The sequence below is a fragment of the Grampus griseus genome (assembly GCF_964374135.1).
Source record: "Grampus griseus genome assembly, chromosome: X".
Classification (NCBI taxonomy): domain Eukaryota; kingdom Metazoa; phylum Chordata; class Mammalia; order Artiodactyla; family Delphinidae; genus Grampus; species Grampus griseus.
The window spans coordinates 4797495-4820526 of NC_138999.1; the positions used below are offsets into that span (position 1 = coordinate 4797495).

Sequence of the window (23032 nt, forward strand, 5' to 3'; positions counted from 1 at the left end):
AAAAAGGTGCGATGTCAGCGGGTGGAAAGAGGTTCACGTTTCCAATCGTCCTTCATAGAGAGAGGTGAACCCGGGTCATTTCTGTCACGGCAAGAGCCAGATTTGTTGGCCCCTTCCCTCCCTAAAGTCACTGAAACCGGCATTTCGTTGCTAGAAAAAGCATTTCAGTTGAAAGGAACCACTGTGTGTTTCTCTGCCAGTAAAAACACCCTCACTCTGAAGAAATATTCCAAAGTGATGACTTTATACAAACCCACATAATTTGTATAGTTTAGGGTATCCAGTTACTGTATTCATAAATGCATATGAAATCCACCAGGAGTGTTCTGTTCTCCAGGTCCTGGTTTATGGGAGTTGCATTGACATTACACACAGACACAGACACACACACACACACACATGTGTGTGTGTGTGTTTGTAGCTTTAAAGCCTATAATCAAAAGTGAAATCAATGCTAACCATTTTCAGGTAAGCTCATTTTCAGATATTTCTTGTGCTTCATGGAAGTGTCCTTTAGGGTCTACCAGAAAACAAGTCCAAAAGCTGGAGATGACATAGAGTTCTACTTTTCATCGGATTCCCCAGAGTTGTAAGATCCCCTTTTTCTAACTTTACCAAACCCTGATCCCTGACCTCTCCCCACAGGGAAGCCACGTGACATCAGAATTATGGGGAGTATGAGTGACTGCGGGCAGTAACATCCACAGGGAAATGTCCTGCCCTTGGTGGGGAGTCACGGGGAAGAGCCCCCCACCCCAGACCTTTTCTGTAGTCCGCAGTTTTATAGTAAATAAATACGCCTTTGTACAAGCATCGCTTGCGTCATGGTAACGCCCTCAGACCCGTGACAGCTGATAAATGTATCATCGGATACCTGACCTTTTATCCTGTCCTAGTACTGTCAGCGTTCTGCACACTCGGGGTCCCGAGATGCACTTACAGGACACCTCCAGCCTAGCCTTTCACCTTGCCAGCGGCGCTGTGGTCTCAGTGGCCGTGATGAATAGCTGTGATTGGACACAAAGCTTCTTTGGAGCAAAGGGATCATTTCATTAGTTTAAGCCAGAAAAGAATAGGGGCGCCATTGACTTTAGTTCTTGGTGAGAAGAGTACATCAGATGAAAGATTAAGGGCAACACACAGGGAGACACGCGCGTACAGACACGTTCAAAAGTGAAAAGGTTAAATAATCAAAGAACTGTCTTGTTCAGTAAGGGTAGATGCTACTTGATTGGTTTCCTTTTTTTTTTTTTTAATATTTATTTATTTATTAGGCTGCGCCAGGTCTTAGTTGCAGCATGTGGGCTCTTAGTTGCGGCCTGTATGTGGGATCTAGTGCCGTGACCAGGGATCAAACCTGGGCCCCCTGCATTGGGAACACGGAGTTTTAACCCCTGGACGACCAGGGAAGTCCCTTGGTTCGTCTTCTGCCTTTCATCGGGCAGCAGGACAGGAATTTAGGAACGGGGAGTGGTTCTTTGGCCGCGCCCCTCCTTCCAGGCTGAGCTGAGCTGCAGGCGGAATGCGGTCCTGGAGAATGCTCATCTGTAGCCATCCTGGGTCCAGGCCCACGGCATTCCTACCTGAACGGGGTCTGGATAAAGCGCGCTCGGACCTTCCCTTTTTCATCAAACCCCCAGATCTCTTTGGTGCCCCAGGATTATGACCCGAACGGGAATCAGGAGGTGCGAGCTTTGGTACGTCAGGCGTTAAGGCGCAAATACGCCGAGGCCCCGGCTGGCAAGGAAATGCGTGCTGGGCGGGATGAGGCCTGGGGCCCGAGGGAGCCGGATTTGGTGCAGCCCATTCGGATGGCTGACTCCTGAGAGCTCCCGCGAGCTGCTGTCCCGAAGGAGTGCGGGTGGTACTCCCAGCATCCCAACGTTCCAGAGAAATCAGAACTACCGACTTGCGTGTGTGCGGGGGACTCTTTCGGGGGATTTTTTTTAAGTTGGACATTTCTCGATTTTTAAAAATATTGGCCTGGTTTTTTAGCATTCGGTCCTGATGTTGAGTGAATTGCTGTGCGCTCCACGTCTTAGAAGGGATCCCCATCATACTCACGTCCCTGGTTCCCTCTGGCGAAGCGTGAGGGTGGTCTGCTCACATCCTGCATGTGCTTCTTTCGTGGGTCCAGGCTGGGAGGGAACCTGTAGAATAGATGACCTATCTTTATATCGGGCATCCACCTACCGACAGAGGTATCCCAGACAGGGCAGATTTCCTGGGATGGGGTAACACAGGCAGTCTTGTTTGTTTCCCTTGGAGGGTCCATTCAAGGGGGCACACCGCCGTGCTGTTGTACCCCCATCCTTTTAGGGCACTCCTGAGCACTTGGCATGATTACTCAGCCATACTTCCTCTACCTGCTTCCAGGACAAGTCACGAGGACCCCTTCGGCGAGGCAGTCCCCACTCATCGCCCACCTGCATTGTCCCCAGAGATAGTCTGTGAGGATCCTTGTGTCCACTTAACTGGGCGGGGGGCCTTCTCCCGAGAGGAAGGGGCTCCGTCTAGAAAGCTGAGAGTGGACAGGGCCTCTCGTCAGTTTGTCGTGAGCCTGTCGTCTTTGCCAGGGACCAAGCATAGACTTGAAGGAGGGGGACACGAGGAGGAAGAAGACAAGAAACAGAAACAGAAGCAGAAGGAGAAGAAGCAGCAGAAACAGAAGTGGAAGCGAAAACAGAAGAAGCAGCAGAAACTGAAGAAGCAGCAGAAGCAGAAACAGAAGTAGTTTGGAAATCCGTCTTCTTCCCTAGTGTCAAATCTCCTATTACAACGATTTCCATAGCTTCTTCTTTCCTACTACCTGAAGCATAAAGAAATTTGACTTTTTTTCCTACAGATGTTCAATACCTCCGGGTTAGGATACTTAACAAACGAATGCCAGGTAATTTAAAGCCGGAAGCATCAAAGAATCTTCCCACCATCTGTTCCGGAATGGGGCGTGTGGCTGACCGCAAGCCCTTTGATTGAAGTCCAGCTGTGCGTGGAGGGTTGAGCCCGATGATGGATGCTGTCTCCAGTCAGGCGTCCTCGCTGTACCCCATCGTGGGTACAAAGCCATATAATCTATAGGAGTCGCACAGAGTCAGAGGCAAGGCTGTGTGTGAAGGATCGTCCCACAGAGAGAGCCCGTCGTGAAGTTCCACAGATGAGGCCATCGTGGGGAAGCAGGGGTGCTTGTGGGGAAGCAGGGGTGCTTGTGGGGAAGCAGGGGTGCTTGTCAGAGCTGGGGGGATGCCAGCATGACTAAAGTCAGGGCAGCATCTCAAATCTCGTTACACAAGCCGACTTTCACACCTGGGTATCTATTTCCTTTCCCTCTGTGTTTGTGGGGGGGAAGGTGGCTTTCATGGTTTTCCTGTCTTCGTTTTTGTATTGAAGATAGATCTTCGTTTTTCTGTGGTTTTGAAAGTAGCATGTGCTACTTTAAAAAATCAAAGCAGTATAAAAATATAAAGAAGTAGAAAGTTAAAAGTGTTCCCAGGTTTTCCCCCGTCCCAACTAATCGTCATCCTATTAGTGGTATCTTTCAGTTAGCGGTAAAAATCCATACAGTGGGGTTTTTGTTTTAAAAAATGTATTCTGAAGCGTTCAGTGAATCGTTTGGGACCACATGCCGTAGAAAGTGTGCTTTTAAAAGCTCACCAGGTAAGGACACAGGTTACGTCTCTGCCGTCGTCCACTGCTGTATCTGAATAGCACCCAGGGGACAGTGGCTCAGACACGGGTGCATTTATGGAAAGCGCACGGCAGGAACTTCTGGAATCTCTCTCTCTCTCCAGGAGTGAGTCCTGACCCCTGCCAGGTTGAGATTCACTCTCCTTCTCTGTATCCATCCTCTGATGCGCTCCATCGTGGAACTTAAAGCAGCTGAGACCAATTATTGATGGTCTTGTCTGAACTGTGGGCTGCTGATGGCAGGAGCCAGTCCAGCTTAGCTTTATATTTTTAGTGTGTGGAGTCACGTGGGCAGAATAGATGTGAAAGGCCTGGATGGATGAAGGGAACAGCCAGGCGTGTCCATCTCTGTGCGTACAGAGTGGTGGTCACACGGACTCCGGCCGGGTGACTGTTGACAGCGCTACCTGGTTTATGCCTTCGTCTAATCACCAGCATCTGAGGGGTCTCAGGAGGAATGCACAGACGTCCCTAGTTGCATTCCTGTCATTCCCGACGCTGACTCAAATGGGGACACTCGGTGAATAATCAAGGTCAGACTTTGAGAAGAGGAACACGGTATGCAAGACCGTGGCAGACAGAAAAAATAATAATAATAATGCCATAGCCGTCTTCTTGCCTAGGTTTCACTCACGCGTGGACGGGATGTAAATCTTTTTGACTCTGAGATTGGAGTGATTGCAGGTTGCCGGGAAGGTGCAGAGCTGCCTTCTGTATTGGTAACAAATAGAGGGAAGGCATGTAGCAGCTGAAAGTTCTATCTTTTCACACAGCGTGCGAGACAGTGGCAATAAATTTTCAAGAGAGTTGTTTACTGAAGCAGCTAATAAAAAAGGAGCTAAGCAGTTGTGGAGAGATCTCCCTCCCGCCAACTTGCTCCAGCGTCATTTAGTTTTCAAGGTCGTAGAGAGAAGAGAGACCTGGGCCTTCTGAACGAGGGACGATGGCCTTTCCTGCGCTCTTGAAGGATAAGGCTGAGCAAGGGTTCCTCCCCCCACACCAGCGATCAAGCTGTCAGTCACATCTCAGGATGTGTGCAGGGCAGTAATGATGGGATGTCTGTCCAGCCCACATGCCCGTGCTACACTGATCACACCTCTGTTCCCGGAGGGTAAATCTTCGTGGTTCGGAGTTTGTGCAGCTGGGTACGCTTCCCTAAATGTTCCAGGGTTGGGTTTTGTGTATAAAACCTCATCAGTCTTCTTGGACACCTGGCACCTTGGCTGGTATCTGTCACGGGCAGTCTACTGGATGCCAAAGAGATTATAGAAAAATAATTCTGTACATAGGGGCGTATTTATAATCAACGCATGGATGGCCCTCTCCCCTTCCACCCAGGGTCCCCCTACATCACAAGACAGAAATCACATCCCGTGGTCATTGATTGAGCCCCAAAGGGGTACCTCTTGGACTCAGCTCACCTGTTCTTTCTGCCCTCTTTATGAAGGATGTTTGTCTTGGGCTCCCTTGTTTGCTTGTTGCCCCCACTTTATCCTTTGTTTTTTCATCCTCACCTCACGTTTTCAAATGCCTTCGTCTCATGATCCCTGTGATTATAAAATGCCGATAATGTTGGTGGCTGCCTCTTTCCTCAGTTTTCTTATTTTTTTTCCAAGCTGTTGGGCGTGCAGTAGCTCATCCTTCTCTGCCAATCACATCCTGCATTTTTTTTTTTGTTTTGCGGTACGCGGGCCTCTCACTGCTGTGGCCTCTCCCGTTGCGGAGCACAGGCTCCGGACACGCAGGCTCAGCGGCCATGGCTCACAGGCCCCGCCGCTCCGCGGCATGTGGGATCTTCCCGGACCGGGGCACGAGCCCGTGTCCCCTGCATCGGCAGGCGGACTCTCAACTGCGCCACCAGGGAAGCCCACATCCTGCATTTTAAGTTATGACCATGTACATGCTTGGGAAATGGAGTTTTTAAGCTTCCTTGTCTATTTTCCTTAACGGTAAGTCTAAAGATAAATGGGAGAGCAGAGGAGCCTCAGGTGGCAGTGAAATTGTACCCATTCGTAATGTAACTGTCTATTTTGGGACGAGTATGAAGAGTGAGATTTTATGTTCATTTTGGGAAATCCAAGCCAGTTTTTAGCGCCCTAATCTGCTTCTTGAGAAGGAGGTACAGTGTATCCAGTTGTGAGGAAACGTGTGCCCAGAATGACTAGGGTGGAAATTGAATAGGCCTCCTGTGTGGCCAAAGTCCATGGTGTCCCATGGCTTAGTCTCACTTCTTTCAGGGTCTTCAAGGGTATGTACCCTTTGAGGTAGCCAAGGGATGCCTTTGGTACACACGCTCATGCAAATATCATCAGATTGGATGACAGCCCCTGTGCGTCTCTCTGCACGTGAATATCTCTTCTTTTCTTTCTGAGAGGCAACAGTGAGATTTATACAACAGAGATGGTGGGTTCTAATTCTCCTGCCTTCAAACTCTAGTTACTGAGAGAAGTGGGGCAAGACACTTATAACCTTTTTTTTTTTTTTTTTGCTATCCTAGTTGTGAAATAATAGCAGTATTTCTTCATTTTATACTCTTGTAAAAGAAAAAAAAATGTGACAGAATTCATCTCCCAGCGCTGGAAATATAAAACACTATTCAAGTAATCAACAACAAGTTGCTGAATTTGCTGTTTTCAGAGAACAGGAAGTGCCCGACTCACTCATAGTGTGTTCTTTTGTGTTTATTTTCTGTTCCCAAAAGCGAGCGACCTTGAAAGTGTGATACTCAGTAGATGTGAGCAGTTGACCCACAAGTGCGGTAGGAGCTGAAGGAACCCAAGTTGTATTCACATTAGGAAACTGAAAATGAATTTAGAGGAGTGTCGTCCATTTATTTATTAAAGGTAAAGTTACGGCATTTGTGAGACCCAGTTGTAAATTTGAAGTGGTTTTGGTTATCATGAGGGGTTAGGTTAGTAAGTAAACACATACAAGCAACGTTGCTTGAATTAAATAGATTCTTCCTTTAGAACTTTTGCTCCGTGGCCAAGATGTCGAACACAGGGTGTGATTCCTTCAAAACAGCCAGAGACTTTTGACTTAGGTTAGAAGTTTGGAGATATAGATCTACATATATAGGTAGACACACACACAGACACATGTGTGTGTGTGTGTGTGTATGAAATATTTATACATATATGTGTATATATATATTATTTTGTATATATAAAATATATATACACGCATATATATATATATGTGTATATATATATATATATATTTACATGAACCACGTTGCATTCATGAGTCCCAAGTCGTTCACTAACGGTCTGGGTGGCACTTTTGAAGCTGAAAGAGCTAATGCAATATTTAATTGAATAACAGAGGTTTATGGAAGCGATGCTACCTGCAGTCATCGTGCTGGTGCCAGGAATCCACAGAGGTAGATGACATGCCCCAGCCTGTGGTCTAGTGGGAGAAGGAGAGCATATAAGTGATCCTTGGGGAGACCAGCAGATGCTTTATCAGAAATTACGTTCATTCACCCGTTAATGCATTCATTCCCTTCTTCATTTGTGCCCTGATAGCCTTCAAAAGGGCACTCACTCAGTGTTCCCTTTTAGCCAGAAAGGAATTGCTGATGGTCGCCTGGAATAAGGTATAGGAGAAGGCTATTGCATGAAACTGAAACACAGCAACTGAGTGCATTTCTCAGAGGTCCGCTAGATGTCAAGAGGAAGTGATGTGACTAATTGATCCCTTTGAGCAGACTCAGGTGTGAACCCCCAGACCTCCCTACAGTAACCATGCTGCCAGGCAGTTGTCCCAAGGACCACATGTGCACAGTGACTTTTAACGCTCCAGGGACTTACAATGCTCCAGCATCTGTGCTTTCTCAACAGTTCCACCAGACTAGGTTTAGGTGTACTCTGAACTACGAAAAGTTTTTGCAGTACCATCCGTCTCTCTTGACTAAAGTATAGATTGAGGCCAGTTCAGAGGATGTTCCATTCAACTTCCAAAATTCAGTATTGACAGTGGAGTGTTCCTGCCAGGAGACTTGTTCTCTAGGAGAAGGTGTGCAACATGGCAGCACACAGAGTTGAACTGGCTTTGAACTGTGGATCTAAGTAGTTGACAACTCAAGATAGTGTCCTTACTAGGTAGGAGCGTGTGCGCACGCACGTGTGTGTTTTCCAGAAAGAATACAGTTTTGTAGGTGCTTCAATTCATATAAATTTCAGAGAGAGAGGGAAGAATAGAATTCAAGAAAAAAGTAGGTCATTCTCCAATACATTTTTTTTCTGAGTTGTCTCTTTCGAGAATATCTCAAGGACATAGCACATCAGTCTGCTGAACTGTAGAGGGTACAATGATTACCTATGGAGAGAGACTTGCCATCCCCCAAATAAGAGATTCAGTATTCGGCATCATTCAGTGGTGTTTTCTGAATTTTCAAACTGTATCGTGTAATCATAGGTTGATCCTAATCAGAATGGTGGCCATATCTTCTTTATCCATTCATTCGTTGATGGACACTTAGGTTGCTTCCATGTCTTGGCTATTGTGAATAGTGCTGCTATGAACATACGGGAATGGATGAGGAAGCTGTGGTACATATATACAATGGAATATTACTCAGCCACTAAAAAGAATGAAATAATGCCATTTGCAGCAACATGGATGGACCTGGAGATTATCATACTAAGTGAAGTAAGTCAGAAAAAGACAAATATTATATGATACTGCTTATACATGAAATCTTAAAAAACTGATACAAATGAACTTATTTACAAAACAGAAGCAGACTCACAGACTTAGAGAAAAAACTTATGGTCACCAGTGGGGAAGGGTAGCAGGGAGAGACAGATTGGGAGTTTGGGATTGACACGTACACACTGCCATATTTAAAAGAGATAACCAACAAGGACCTTCTGTATAGCACAGGGAACTCTACTCAGTATCCTGTAATAACCTAAATGGGAAAAGAATTTGAAAAACGACAGATACAGGTATATGGATAACCGAATCACTTTGCTGTATGCCCGAAACTAACACAACGTTGTTAATCAACTATATTCTGATACAAAATAAAAATTTTTGTAAAGTTCACTGCCATTAAGTCGGAGCTGATTTAATTTTCCTCAGTTCGTATGCTGAATCTGATATTATCGTTTGAGACTGAAAATTATACATGCCATCTTTTTTAACCAAGGGAATAAACATTTTCACTTTCAGAATAAAAAACAAGCAAGTGGCAACGGTGGCCAACATGTTTATTTTGCTCTTGGATGTTGGTTTTTTTTTCAGGAACGCTAAGACCCCTTTCCTGCTTGTCCTGGCTTTCCTGCACATGCATACGGCTCTCTTCTCTTCGAAGGACTTTGCCGGCAAAAGTAAACACGGCGCGTATGGAGATGCTGCCGAGGAAATGGATTGGAGTGTCGGTATGTGTCCCTTTATCTTCCAGTCTGTCCTTCAAATGTGACTGAGGCTTTTCCTGCTTCTATCTTACTTCCTCTGAGTTTCCACCTATGTCCCCGTTGCCTTTAGAGACAGCACGTGCTTTTTGTTTTTGTGTTTCAAAAACACTAACTGTGAAAGGTAAGCAGAATACAAAACGCATCTCAGCCCCGAGTCCATGCTTGTGTTTACCAATGGATACAGCAGCAAGAGGAGTCTGGGTCTGTGGGCTGGTGATCAAAGAGATGAACGAAGAAAAGGAATCAAAGCATGAATCCTTATCACCGCTTATTCTTTTAGCAATTCAATGTGCACAACCCCTTGTCTGTAGCGAAGTTCAGCACAAGGTAGATCCGGGAGGCAGAAGCCTCGCCATGGGCTACGGCCTTGGTGAGTCTCCAGGCAGTAGCCCTGGAGTCTTCCTTGGATGCTGTGAGCCCCGCTGTGTTTCCTTCTTCTGCAGCTTGTGTTCTCCTTGCTGCATCTGTGAGGACGGCAGGAATTGCCTTGCTCTCTGTGTCCCTTCTCCCTAAGCAGGTTACCCTATTTCTGAGAAACGTAGCATGTTTTTCAGAGGTACTGGGAAGCCTTCCTTCTGAGGTTTCCTTTTTAAACGGTGTCTTGCACATCGACGCGAGATCATGGTGACCGTGCTTTCTTCTGCACGGCTAAGCCGTCTCGGGTCTATTCCACAGAGTGTGGAGGAAGCCGGAGTATGTGGGTTAAGCAAAGGGATGGAAAATCAGTGGGTTCTGAACTTTGCATTCAATTCCTATCTATCCCAGAGATGTCTCTTATGGTGACATTGCTCGCTCCATCTGGACAAAATTGGACAAAATTGAGCAAATGGCACCCGTGAACAGGTTGCTTAAGATTTTTGCATATTTCCTTTCTTTTCCTTTCCTCCCCCCACCCCCCGCCCCTCTTGTTCTTCCTTCCTTTTCTTTTTATGCCCTGGATTGATAGTTTTTTCATCGAGATGTTTTGGAGGTGTTTGAACATGGCCGCAGAGTTTCTTGGTCGGTTTGTATTAAAAGCAAACTGAGCGTGATTTGGTCACCAACGTTGGGAATGACAAGAACAAGTTTTGTTTCATTTAAATCTTCTAAGGAGCACCGTCTTTTGGACAAGATGACTGTACCCTTATTCTAGCTTCTAGCTCTTTCTGTTACTCTCTCCGTGAACTTCAGAGATGTCTTAAACCTGTGGGCCTGATGAATTCAGACGAGGTAACTTCCAAGTTTCTTTCTTTTCTAACCTTGTCTGTGATGCTGTCAGATATCAGAAGTGAGCACAGATGCTGAACACGTACTAGGAAAAACAAAACCAGAATAACCTGCCTAATGAGATGCGTAAGAAGAATTCATTATACTTAGGGCTTTGACATACACCCATACAAGCCTGCCTTCTTTCATTTTTCATTCTTAAAACGGTACATGTAAATTAGTATCCATTTTCCACACCGTAGTAGTGTAAATCACTAGAGTACTTCGTAGTGTGAGTCAGTAGCATATTTTATCTCTTTAATGAGCATTATATGTTAGTGTAACAGGTTTCGTGTACCTCTCTGACATTTGTTGGCTAGCAAGCAAAGTCATACAGGTGTCATCACACCTACTGATTAATTTTTATTAGAGCAGTACATTGGGACTTAGACTCATTAAAAAAGTCTAAGTCCCAATGTTTTCCTGCTACTGGTCCCTCTTGAATAAAACAGAGAATGTTTTTTAATCTTCGAGATCTGCATTAGACCCTGATATCGTATTAATAGATGATTGTGTTCTTTTTTTTTGCCAAAAAATAAAAATCCTTCCCTTAAGCCATTACATTCATTTCTCAGGATGTTTCTGTTGTTTTACAAATACCTCTGAGCATTTGGAGGAATAGTCCTTCTTTCCAAAATGAGCCTTTTATTGTCACACAGAAGGGGACTGTAGCACTCTGGATAATTATGTAATAAAATAACATGAGCGTATTGGCTTAAAAAGAAACGCTGCTAGTACCATGGGCCGCTGAGCTACAAGATGTTACCCAGAGAGGGCACGTCTCTGTCCTTTAGTGCATTTTCTTTCTAAGTGTTTGGAGGCGACGTCGTTATATGCGGCATAACTTTCCGCACTGTGGGTTTCTCTGTACCTGTAAAGACAAACTCAGAAAAAGAACCTTTCTTACTTAGTTGTCCGCCATGGCCAATCTCACCCCATATCATGGTGCTGGGTGGCCTTATTCTTACCTGTGCGATCGCTGTAGCTTGTCTTGTTATCATGACGCAGGAAGGACTGACTGCACAGATGTGGTGTAAGGTCTACGCCGTGGAGCTCGCGGTAAAAGCTGGCAGGGGTCGCTGAAATCCTGGAACTCGAATACTGCCATGCAGTTCGAGGGGTGGGCAGTGTTCTAATACTCACAGCCACCGCCTACGAAGTGTGTGCCCTGCACCTGGTCTGGGGCTTCACAGGTGTCCCCTCCCTTCGTGCTGTCAACAATCAGGGCAGCATTCCTGCTGCGTCAGAGTGGTTTACAGTCGACGGTAAGTCACAGGGAAAGAGCCGGTTCCTTCATTCATCACCTCTAGTAGATGCCATTTGTGTGCCTAACATTGTTTTTTTTTTGAGGGAGAATGCAATGATGGTGAGACCTTGGCTTAAGAGAATTTAGGGGCTCCTAAGGGATTTAAGATTCTTCCAGTTGATCTTGTAATAGCCCAGAGCAGAAAGGAATGAATGAGTGTCCCGAGGGAGGTGCAGATAACGCTCGAGTGGTTTCGAAGGGCAAGGGTCTCCGTATGTGACCAGTGGCCGGCCTCACCATTTCAGCAGGGCACACTTACGGGTGAAGCCTTTGGGCAGTCGGGACGCTATTGCCGAGTCTGATTTCCAGCTTCTCAAGCAGCAGAGCTTTGGGGGAGGAACAAATGGGTAAAATCAAGTGTTTTCCAATGCACTCCACGTATTTTTTCTTTGGGGGGAGGGGGGCGGGTGCGTGTCATTCTATCTGTTGTAATGACATCTACCAGAGACCTGTGCATGGGTGGGGGGCAGAGGGAGCAGGTGGAGGGATGGAAGTGGTTCCCGCCAGTGGTGTGTTATCTGTGACGTGTCCCCGTTACAGCGCTCACAGGGGCTCAGGTGGAATTTGCCTGCGATGGGCTTTAATTTTGCTCAGGATGAGACTGGCAAATTCTGTAACCTACAAAGAGAATGCAAGTGAATGCAAGTTGAGAACAATGAGGTGAACATAAAAATAAATCTCTGACTTCAAACCTTTCAATTAAAAAAAAATCCCTGCCACTTCTAAGGGTTGAGACCCCGTGGCTTACGTGAGATTCTTTCTTTCAAACAAAAACACTAAGTCTTTTTCTTACGTGGAAGGAACACCAACCTTCTTAGTGGGACCCCGGAAGTCTTCAGGCGTTTGGTTGTCAATTGCTTTGGGTCTGTGATCCGGCATCCCTACGGGCCGTGTCTGATAAGGCAACCTCAGTTTCTCCAGCTAGTGATTCTCCCGTTGGGGCTCTGGGCAGCGCCACTGTCTGTGGGTACAGGAATGGAACAGTGAACTCAGCGGAAGGAAAAATAATGGATGAATTCATGAAAGGCGAGCCGGGGGGATGGTACAGAGTGAATCCTTTTCCATACCTGCCGTGTGGTAAGCCATGTGCCACAGAGCTTTCTTGGCCACACGTCAAATCTGTCTTGACAAAGGGAGAATACATTGGAAAGCCTCATTTAGCAGGAGATCAGGATGGTCCCAAGAACCTCGAGAAACCCAAGGAAACTCTGAAAATAAGAAGGCTTAGGGATTGGTCCAAGTCCCTCAAACATACAGCAGAATTCTAACCAGCGTTTGGCTTATGGGACATAGGTCTAAGGAATGATCCATTTAAAAACGACTGTTTCTAAAACTCTTGGATTAAAATAGTTGTTGGAGTCTGAAATGCAGTGTACAGTGAATAACCCCTCAGGGACAGGTGCATTTACTCAGGCAAAAGTGCTCTGGTTGCGTTTCTGTAGAAGACATCTTCTTTAGAATGCTATAGACCAGGCCCATAGTAGGTACCCAGTAAGTAATTTTTCAAGGTCAACCCACGGGGAGCAGGTGCCTGTAAGTTGTAAGGCCCTGACTGTGGTGCTGGAATTGCTAGGAAAGCATGGCTTTTTCTTACACATGTGGACACTGGTCCAAAACGTGTGGCCGTGGATTCGATGACTTTGCAAGAATATTAAAAGCAGTCGAGCACCGTGTGACTCAAGTTGTATTTCCATCTTAATCCAGGATAAAAGATTCAAAATCCATCTCCCTGTTTCTAGTTCTCGAGAACTGACGTTGCAATGTCGATATGCTTCGTCCTTCTTCTGTTCCACAGAGAGTGTCGTCTGAGCTGTAAGGTTGTGTGTTTCACTTGGGATTCAATACATCACTTTTCCATCTTGAATTTTTTAAATGCTCTCATTCTTGATAAATGAGACCTTCTTTAAAACGTGAAAATCTGTACTCAGCCGTAAAAAGGAACAGAACTGGGTCATTTGTAGAGACGTGGATGGACCTAGAGACGGTCATACAGAATGAAGTAAGTCAGAAAGAGAAAAACAAATATCATATATTAATGCATATCTGTGGAGTCCAGAAAACTGGTACAGATGAACCTATTTGCAGGGCAAGAATAGGGACGCAGACATAGAGAACAAATGTATGGACACCAAGGGGGGAAGGGTGGGGTGGGATGACTTGGGAGATTGGGATTGACATATATACACTACTATGTATAAAATAGATCACTAATGAGAACCTACTGTATAGCACAGGGAACTCTACTCAGTGCTCTGAGGTGACCTAAATGAGAAGGAAATCCAAAAAAGAGGTGACATTTGTAAACGTAGAGCTGATTCACTTTGCTGTACAGTAGAAACGAACACAACATTGTAAAGCAGCTCTACTCCAATGTAAAAAAAAGTGAAAATCATGTGTTTGTTTCTGAGGCATCCTGAAAATGGAAGGGCAGGTAGGGATTCAAAGGAAGGGCAAAACAGGAGGAATCCCCAAAAGAACAACGAAAGAACAGCCAGAGGATGAGAATAACGACGAGGAGAAGTAGGGTCATGGCACTCAGGGGTGAGGAGCATCTCAAGGAAGGAGAATTAGCGCCAACCAGGACTTCTGAGACATCACGTAAGGAAGAGGTGAAAAGGCAGCAGTGCATTCAGCGACCGTGAACTTCAGGATTGCATCAGATTGCAAAGCGAGGGATCTTTGAGGAGCTGGCGGTCAATGAGGTTGGATATCCCTTTTCTTTTAGCTGAAGTATAGTTGAGTTACAATGTTGTGTTAGTTTCATGGGTATTCCTTTTGAAGAAGCACAGAGGAACTCGAACACAGGGATGACTTATCAGACTGTGTCTAGCTCAGCTGTTTGGAGACTGTGATCTGAGTGTTGGCATCCCTATGTGGGGACTGAGTGATCTGCAGTCCGATGCAGGGGCAGAGAGAAGGGTCAAGGATTTGACAGATGACTGAGATTTTGCCGGGGTATACCACAAAACACGACTGGACGTGAGAGTTGGGTGGTCGTCAGGAGAGCGACTGGGCTGGCAGAGTAGGGGAGGGGAAGGGAGAAGGAAGGGGACTGGTGGCTTGGGAGGTGACAGGTTGGAGGTCCAAATCGGATGGTAGGAAAGGTGTTGGCAGGCTAGGACAAGGTGAAAGTGTTTACATTTCAGGAGTAGGACAATTCCAGCTGTTCCCAGATCCGTGGCATGTATTTCGGTTTTTTTTGGCCGCACAGCATGGCATTCGGGATCTTAGTTCCCCGACCAGGGATGGAACCCGTGCCCCCTGCAGTGGAAACGCGGAGTCTTGACCACTGGACCACCAGGGAGGCACCTGCGGCATGTATTTAGGATGACGAGTGACAGACTGGGACGCAGTCGTCTCACGTCAAGAGATGAAGTAACTGGGAAGCCAGGGTGTTCAGCGGGCACCTTTGGGGTGACAGGGATACACCATAGATGGGGACCTTGGCAGTTTATGGCTGGGTGGGGGGCTGGAGGGCTAACGGTGGACTTTACAGGGAGAAATGCCAAGTCATTAGGGACCACGTGTTCAGGAGCTGAACTTCCAGTTTCATGAGTTAGACAGTCACAATCAAGGCTTGGAAATTATTTCAGGGCTGGGTCACCAGTGGAAGGTCCCAGTGTTTAAGAGGTTTCAGGGAGGAACAGGGGTGGTCCATGTGCTCTAAAAGCTCCCAGCCCTGTGCAGCAAAGCCGCATCTGTCAACTCAGGGACGTAGAGGCGGTACTGAGAGCTGGGTGCTCGAAACACGTGGATCGTTGTCACTTTGTAGCCTTTGGCCCCAAGGTCGTGAGCAGTGCTGGGGGTGCACTTTGAGGTCATAGGAACCGGAACGTGGAGCGTTCCGTCATAAAACTCTTAAGCTTCTGAAGGAAAGCACGTGTACTGCCCAGTCTTCTGCAGCGGAGGTTGGAGGTGGTGGGAATTCTTAAATGTGTTTTTTTTTTTTTAATTTGCATTTTTGTTTTAAAATATGCTCTGCATGAAGGGATGCTCAACGTAGCTAATTATTAGAGAAATTCAAATAACCACAATGAGTCAGAATGGCCATCTGGCCATCGTCAGAAAGTCTATAAATGGTGGAGAGGGTGTGCAGAAAAGGGAACCCTCCTATACTGTTGGTGGGAATGTAAATTAGTGCAGCCACTGTGGAGAACAGTGTGGAGCTCCTTAAAAAACTAAAACTAGTTTTTGCCATGTGATCCAGCCATCCCACTCCTGAGTATATGTCCAGAGAAAATCATAATTCGAAAAGGCACATGTACCCCTGTGTTCATTGCAGCACTACTTACAGTGGCCAGGATATGGAAACAACCTAAATGTCCATCGACAGATGAATGGATAAGGAACATGTGGTACATGTATACAATGGAATATTACTCAGCCATAAAAAAGAATGAAATAATGCCATTTGCAGCAACATGGATGGACCTAGAGATGACCACACTAAGTGAAGGAAGTCATGCAGAGAAAGACAAGTATTATATGGTACCACTTATGTGTGGAATCTAAAAACTAAATGAATCTATGTACAAAAGAGAAACAGACTCACAGACGTAGAAGACAAACTATGGTTATCAAAGGGGAAAGGGTCGGGGGAAGGATAAACTAGGACAAACTTAAAGGAAAAGATTGCTAGATTTAATGACAAAATCTGTTATTTCCTGATGTCAAAAGAAGAAGCTAGCCAGACCAAAATCGATTAAAAAACCTTTGCGACATCTATGTAAAATGAAAAGAAAATCTATGTGATACAGAAAGAGCTCATACAAAGAAACTGATAAAAAAGATAAGTATCAGAAGAAATGAGTTGTACCCATTTGTAGTATCAGCTCGCCACAAATTGCTAGCATTATGATTTCCAAAAAAAAAAAACCACCCCCACAAAAAAAAATTTGTTAATGCGTGAAAGAGGGCATCTTATTATATTTTTTTATTTTTTAAATTTTTGTATTGAAGTACAGTTGAAGTAAAATATTATGTTACAGGTGTACAGTATAGTGATTCACCACTTTTAATGTTATACTCCACTTACAGTTATTATAAAATATTGGCTATATTGCCTGTGTTGTTCATTCTTATAGCTTATTTTATACCTAATAGTTTGTACCAAAAGAGGGCAACTTTTTTGAAAGTTACATATGCCGTCCCGTATTGATTCCTAAAGAGGTCCGTTTTCTTTCTTTTTTTAATCAAACAACAAAAATACTGTTGTCGTTTATCAAGTGGGGTCAGTACATTTTCACAAGCCCCATCCTCCAAGGATGACATGGTAAGGAGCTCCAGCAGCTGAATTTTTCACGAAGTCGCCTCTGCTAACCATACTTCTGAGTTTAGCTTACAAAGTGTATTTTAAATATTCAGCCAACACTTCTTCTGAATCCCAAGCCATCAGTGACACAATTATTAAAACTCAACTCAAGCAACAAACTGGATCTTATTTTCTCACTGGTGCTTTCCTTCATTGAAAATTCCCTTTTGGAATTTTGAAAAAATGTTAAGTCGTCTGGGAGACAGAGCGAGTGTGTGTGTGTATGTGTGTGTTTACACTTGTCCTTTTGCATTTTCTCTTCAACTGCATCCTTAATAACACACCTTAAAAAATGCATGAGTTTGTAAAATTTGCTTAATTCAATAACTTCCGTGAGATGCTAATTCCCCAAAGTAGAAATTGAATTTTTTAAAAGGGAAATGCACCAGTTTATTCCAGACTATCAAATCTTAGCTATATGCTTGGGACGGCAGTTTAGCTCTGAATCAGATGAATTATGACCTCCAGTGCTATCACCGTAATCCCTGGTTACTGAGATAATCAGGAAACAGAGCCTGCAGACAGCGTCATCCCTGGGACTTTTGACAGGGTCTGGTATTACAAAAACCTCTGCCTAATGAACAGATTTTTCATTCAAGCAGATCTAGACAGGAGAGAAATGAAATCCTTTCCATTGCAGACCACTGTTTACCTGAATGCAAGATACATAACGAAGTTTTGAAACTTGAAGAAAACATTGAACAGGAAATGATGACAACCTGTACGTGTAAAGGAGTGACTAATACAGACCCACCTACACATCCTTCTCTTTCCACGATTGTCAAATCTATTTAATAAAAAGACAGGATTAACAAAAAAAACTACTATGCTCAATTAACAAAGATAGACAATAAGTTTCAGGACATGTACCAAAAAATTAAGAAGATGTGCTCTTAGGCTGTTTGGGAGAGCTTACTGTGAACTTTCAAAATGCAGGGCTTCTGCAAATAGTATATGGGGTATTGTTACTGGAATATACATTTATTTTTTAAATTTTATTGAAGTAGAGTTGATTTACAATGCTGTGTTAATTTCTGCTGTACAGCAAAGTGACTCAGTTATGCATATATATACATTCTTTTTCATATTCTTTTCCGTGATGGTTTATCATAGGATATTGAATATAGTTCCCTGTTCTGTGCTCTACAGTAGGACTTTGTTATCTATCCTATATGTGTGTATATATATATATATATATATATATATATATGTATAAAATAGTTTGCACCTGCTAATCCCAACCTCCCAAGCCATCCCTCCCCCACCCCACTCCCCCTTGGCAACCACAAGTCTGTGTGTCTGTGAGTCTGTTTCTGTTTTGTAGATAAGTTCATTTGTGTCATATTTTAGATTCCACATATAAGTGACATCATATGGTATTTGTCTTTCTCTGTCTGACTTACTTCACTTCGTATGATCACCTCTAGGTCTAGCCATGTTGCTGCAAATGGCATTATTTCATTCTCTTTGATGGCTGAGTAATATGGAATATATGTTTGTTGAGGTTCATACTCCTTGCAGCCTTGAAGGAAATGAATTTACGATACATGAAAATCAAATCACCTATGCCAAGATTTCCCATTGTTGACAATTTCTGAAGTGTATGTTTCAGGAGTTCTTTGTGAATGACAGAGCATGGGTTGGCGGACACAGTGGGTGTGAAAGATCGCTGACCAGCCCGGAATCATGCTTTCTTCTGTGCCGCTACTTTGGGGCAGTTTTCTATTCCTGCAGGGGCTGTCGTGTATCAGGATGAGGTCACCCTTTAGTTCTGGGCTCCACAGAATTCAGGAGCAGAGTTCTGAGGGCCCTGTCTACCTGCATCTCATATACCCTTTTGTAAGAGAAAAAAAGTTTTTAAATTGTTGTCAGTGTCATCTGTATTTTTTTTTAAGTTGAATGTTCTCCTCACTAGATGTAACGCTTTTTCTGATGTCCAACGTCATCCATGTTATGCAAAACCAAGTAATGCAGACACAAGCAAGAGAAGGGGATTGCCCCGTGTGACCCCACCCCTATTAGGTAACCTCGTTCATGGATCACTCCATAGCTTTCCTGTCTTATATGTTGCCAGTGCTATATAAGACTAAGATACAATCCTTATTATTGAGAGTGTCTTATACAAACTCTATACACTGTTTTGCAACTTTCATTTTCCACTTACCTATATATACTTAGGCATTTTTCAATATCAGCATTTCAATCTTGATGTCCTCGCTCTTAGACTATGGTTTACTTAATCAGTCCCCTGGGAGGGACATCTGAGTTCCCACCAAATTTTTGTTTTTCTGTTTCAAGCAATGCTATCATGATTATTCTTCTCTGTATCTCTAGATGAACTTGTTGGAGCATTTTTTTAAAGAAAAAAATCTCCAAATTAAAATGCTGGATCAAAGAGTCTTTAAAAATTGAGTGTTAGTAGCGACTGAGTAAAATGTCTTACCCTTGTTTTTCCTGCAACAGTGGGACACCCACTGAGGATCTATGAGAATGCTAATTTCCTCATAATCTTACCAACTCTAGAATTATGATTCTAACAGTGTGATTCTGAAAGTATTGGGTTGGCCAGAAAGTTAGCTGGGGTTTTCCCATAACATCTTATGGAAACCCGAACGAACTTTCTGGCCAACCCAATATTTTTACTTGTAAATTTGTCAGGTGGAAAATACTCTTTCACTACTTAAATTTCCCTTTCTGCTGCATGTGAAGTTGAGACTATATTTTAGTCCAGGGTTGTATTTTTTTCTCCTAAGAATCCCCTGTTCATATTTTTTGGCCACTTTTCTGTTGGATTGTGGGTCTTCTTCTTGTTGATTTGTATGGGCTTTTTACATATTAAGGACATGAGTATTTTACTTGTATGTTGCAAATATTTTTCCTGCTTTTTTGTTTGTAGTTTCATTTTATTTATAGAGTCTTTTGTGATGAACTCCCATGGTCAGATTTGACTGCCTTTCTTTCATGACTTTGGGGATTGATAACTGGCTAAAAAGGGCTTTCTCTACCCACCAAATTATATAGCATTTGTCTTATATTTCCTCCCATTATGTTTATGGTCTCATGCTTAACAGGTATTTAATCTATGGAGAGGAATGTGTGTGTGTGATTGTGAGTGTGTGTGTGTGTGTGTGTGTGTGTGTGTGTGTGTGTGTGTGTCCCCATGAAATGTCATTTGTCCATTATTATAGGTATTGGTCTTGGTTGGGTAGCCCGCCTGGCTGGTGTGGGACCTTGCAGAACTTGAGTAAGACGGGTGTTTGTGGCCCGATGCTGTACCTTGCCTCTGGGCAGCAGGCAACAGGTCAGGCCCTTCCTTCAGGTCTCTGCATTTCACAACAGTGGAGTCCTTACAGCCACTGTATATCAGGTGTCTGTAGTTAGGGGATCTCCTCCCATGGGGACCAGCACGGGACAATTGACAAGGAAGGTCTACCCTGTGAGTAGACAAGGGGATCGGCTCACACCTGTCCTGACACCCCCGGGGGTTGGTGTCAAGCATCTTAGGGCAGACAGGGATGGCAGCCACACCCCTTCCACTACCTGTTTCTCGTTGGTGTTACTGTCCCACCTGGCCGGGGTCACAAAGCCTTCAGGTCGTGCAGGGGAGAGGTAATCCCCAAATATCCCCAAAGGGAGGTCCCTGCTCTGCTCCTAAATGTCTTTGCGGGCAGTGAGGAGGGAGCAGTTTGGCAGGTGCCATGTTTCCACTTGCCCTCACCTGTGCGGATCCCACCTGCATCTAAAGCTCAAGGTGCACGCCTGGGGTCCTGCTCTGCCTTCCCCCGATGGTCCTGAATTGGTCATGTTCCTTCTAGATGAGTCACCTTTGCAAAGAGAGTTAGGACGCACATTCATCCTGTTTCTAGAATCCTCAAAAAACAGAGTGAAAGCTGTATCGATTTTTACTTTTAGAAGATGGAAAAAAATACGGGATTGTTGGAAGACATTTATAACCATGTTTCTGAGTGTGCGGTTTCAACAAAGGCAGGCAATTCATGAGCTGAGCCCATTCTTCCAGGTAAGACAGTTCTCAAAAGGCTGTTAGGATATACCCAGAGAAAACCATAATTCAAAAAGACATGTGCACCCCAATGTTCATTACAGCACTATTTACAATAGCCAGAACATGGAAGCAACCTAAAGATCCATCGACAGATGAATGGATAAAGAAGATGTGGCACATATATACAATGGAATATTACGCAGCCATAAAAAGGAAGGAAACTGGGTCATTTGTAGAGACGTGGATGGACCTAGAGACTCTCCTACAGAGTGAAGTAAGTCAGAAAGAGAAAAACAAATATCGTACATTAACGCATATTTGTGGCATCTGGAAAAACGGTACAGATGAACCAGTTCGCAAGGCAGAAATAGAGACACAGACGTAGAGAACAAACATGTAGATACCAAAGCGGGGGAAAGCAGGGGTGGGATGAATTGGGAGATTGGGATGGACATATATACACTACTATGTATAAAATAGATAACTAATGAGAACCTGCTGTGTAACCCAGGGAACTCCACTGTACAGTAAAAACTAACACAACGTTGTAAAACCACTATACCCCAATTTTAAAACATTAAGTTAATTTTTTTAAAAAAAGGCTGTTAGGGATGGAGTTGCTCTTGGCTGTGTTCAGTGAGACGTTTGGTGTTGTGTTCCTGCCTCTAGTCCTGGCCCTTGTGGTTTTCACTGCGTCTTCAGACTTCGTCCTGTTGTCACACCGCCACCACCTGGCTCCCTAGCAGTACTGATTCTCTCAGTAGTAAGCGTGTGCATCTTCTCTCGCCTGCCACTTACTCTCTCCAGGTGCCGTGCCTCCGTAGCAATTCCCACGTAGTCCTGTGAGGTGGGGGCTGCATTACCCCATTTTACAGATGTGCAAACCAAGGCACACAGGTGGAACCGGCTTGTCCCAGCAAGCTCTCGCAGCTGGCGAGTGGCAGAGGCAGAATTTTGACGCAGGTCCATGCTGTGACACCCCACATAGTGTTATTGTGACAGATGTCGTCGTGAGACGTGGCTTCTGCATCTTGACGGCAGTGGGCCTGTCAGGGAAGGGCATAGACTTTGGGACCAGAGGCCCGAGGTTCCACCCCACCTGCTCCAAACCTGGGTAAACCGGGGCAGGTTACCTCTCTGGTTGGACCTCTATTTCCTCATTTGTGAAATGGGATGCTAACATTGCCTGTCCAGTTGCAAACTGGTATATGTATGTGTACATCTGGAAAGCTTAACATGAACCGTAATGGAAAAGAATATGAATATGTATAACTGAGTTACTTTGCTGTACACCAGTAATCAACACAACATTGTAATTCAACTATACTTCAATAAAAAAAATTTAAAAAGAAAAACTTTGCAAAAAAAAAAACACTGCCTCTCTTGCTGGGCCATCTTGGAAACTGTCCAGGATGTGTTAAGAACGCTATAGATGTCCGTTAGGATTATGACAGCTACACACACAACTTCCATTGTGTGTCTGCACTTCACCACCTCTCCTCGAACTATACTTTCTTAGTCTTTTTTGGTGGGAAAGGGGAGCAAATGGCCTTTGATGTCGCGGGTGCCAGTTTCATGTGTCTCGTGACATCCTGTTGGTTTGATGTGTAGCCATGAGAAAATGGAGTAAATGTGACCGAGTTCAACCTCATACTGCTCGCCGCACAGCACGCCGATAAATAGAGAGACGAGTTACTGGGGCAAGGGGTAGCGACTTTATTCAGAACGCCAGCAGACCAAGAAGGTGGTGGCCTAGTGTCCCAAAGACCCATCTTCCCCAAGTTAGAATTCAGGCTTCTTTTACACTAAAAGGGGAGGGAGTAAAGTCAAACATTTTCTGGTGCTGGTCAGCCTCTGGAGGGGATGTGTTCATTTCTTCCTTCTTGCAGTCGTTCACAGGGGGACCTGGTCAGGATGTTTCCTGTGAGCTAAGCAAAGGTATTTTAGCTTCATGCTCATGACCTGGAACACCGGGTCCCCAGAGATGGGCCATTAGGTATATAGGCACCATCCCTTCAGTGATGAACTTGTAATAGAATACAGAGGTTCTTCCCTATTAC

General features: G+C 44.6%; 1 protein-coding gene across 1 annotated transcript in view; it reads left to right on the forward strand.

The window, feature by feature from the left end:
- LOC309839538 (steryl-sulfatase-like) overlaps positions 1 to 23032 on the forward strand; it is a gene marked incomplete at its 5' end in the record, with an annotated part of 86722 nt that overhangs the window by 10971 nt on the left and 52719 nt on the right. Inside the window, one exon of the mRNA XM_082681314.1 lies at positions 8935 to 9071. Coding sequence (XP_082537440.1) covers positions 8935 to 9071 — 137 coding nt within the window. The remainder of the gene's footprint in view (positions 1 to 8934; positions 9072 to 23032) is intronic.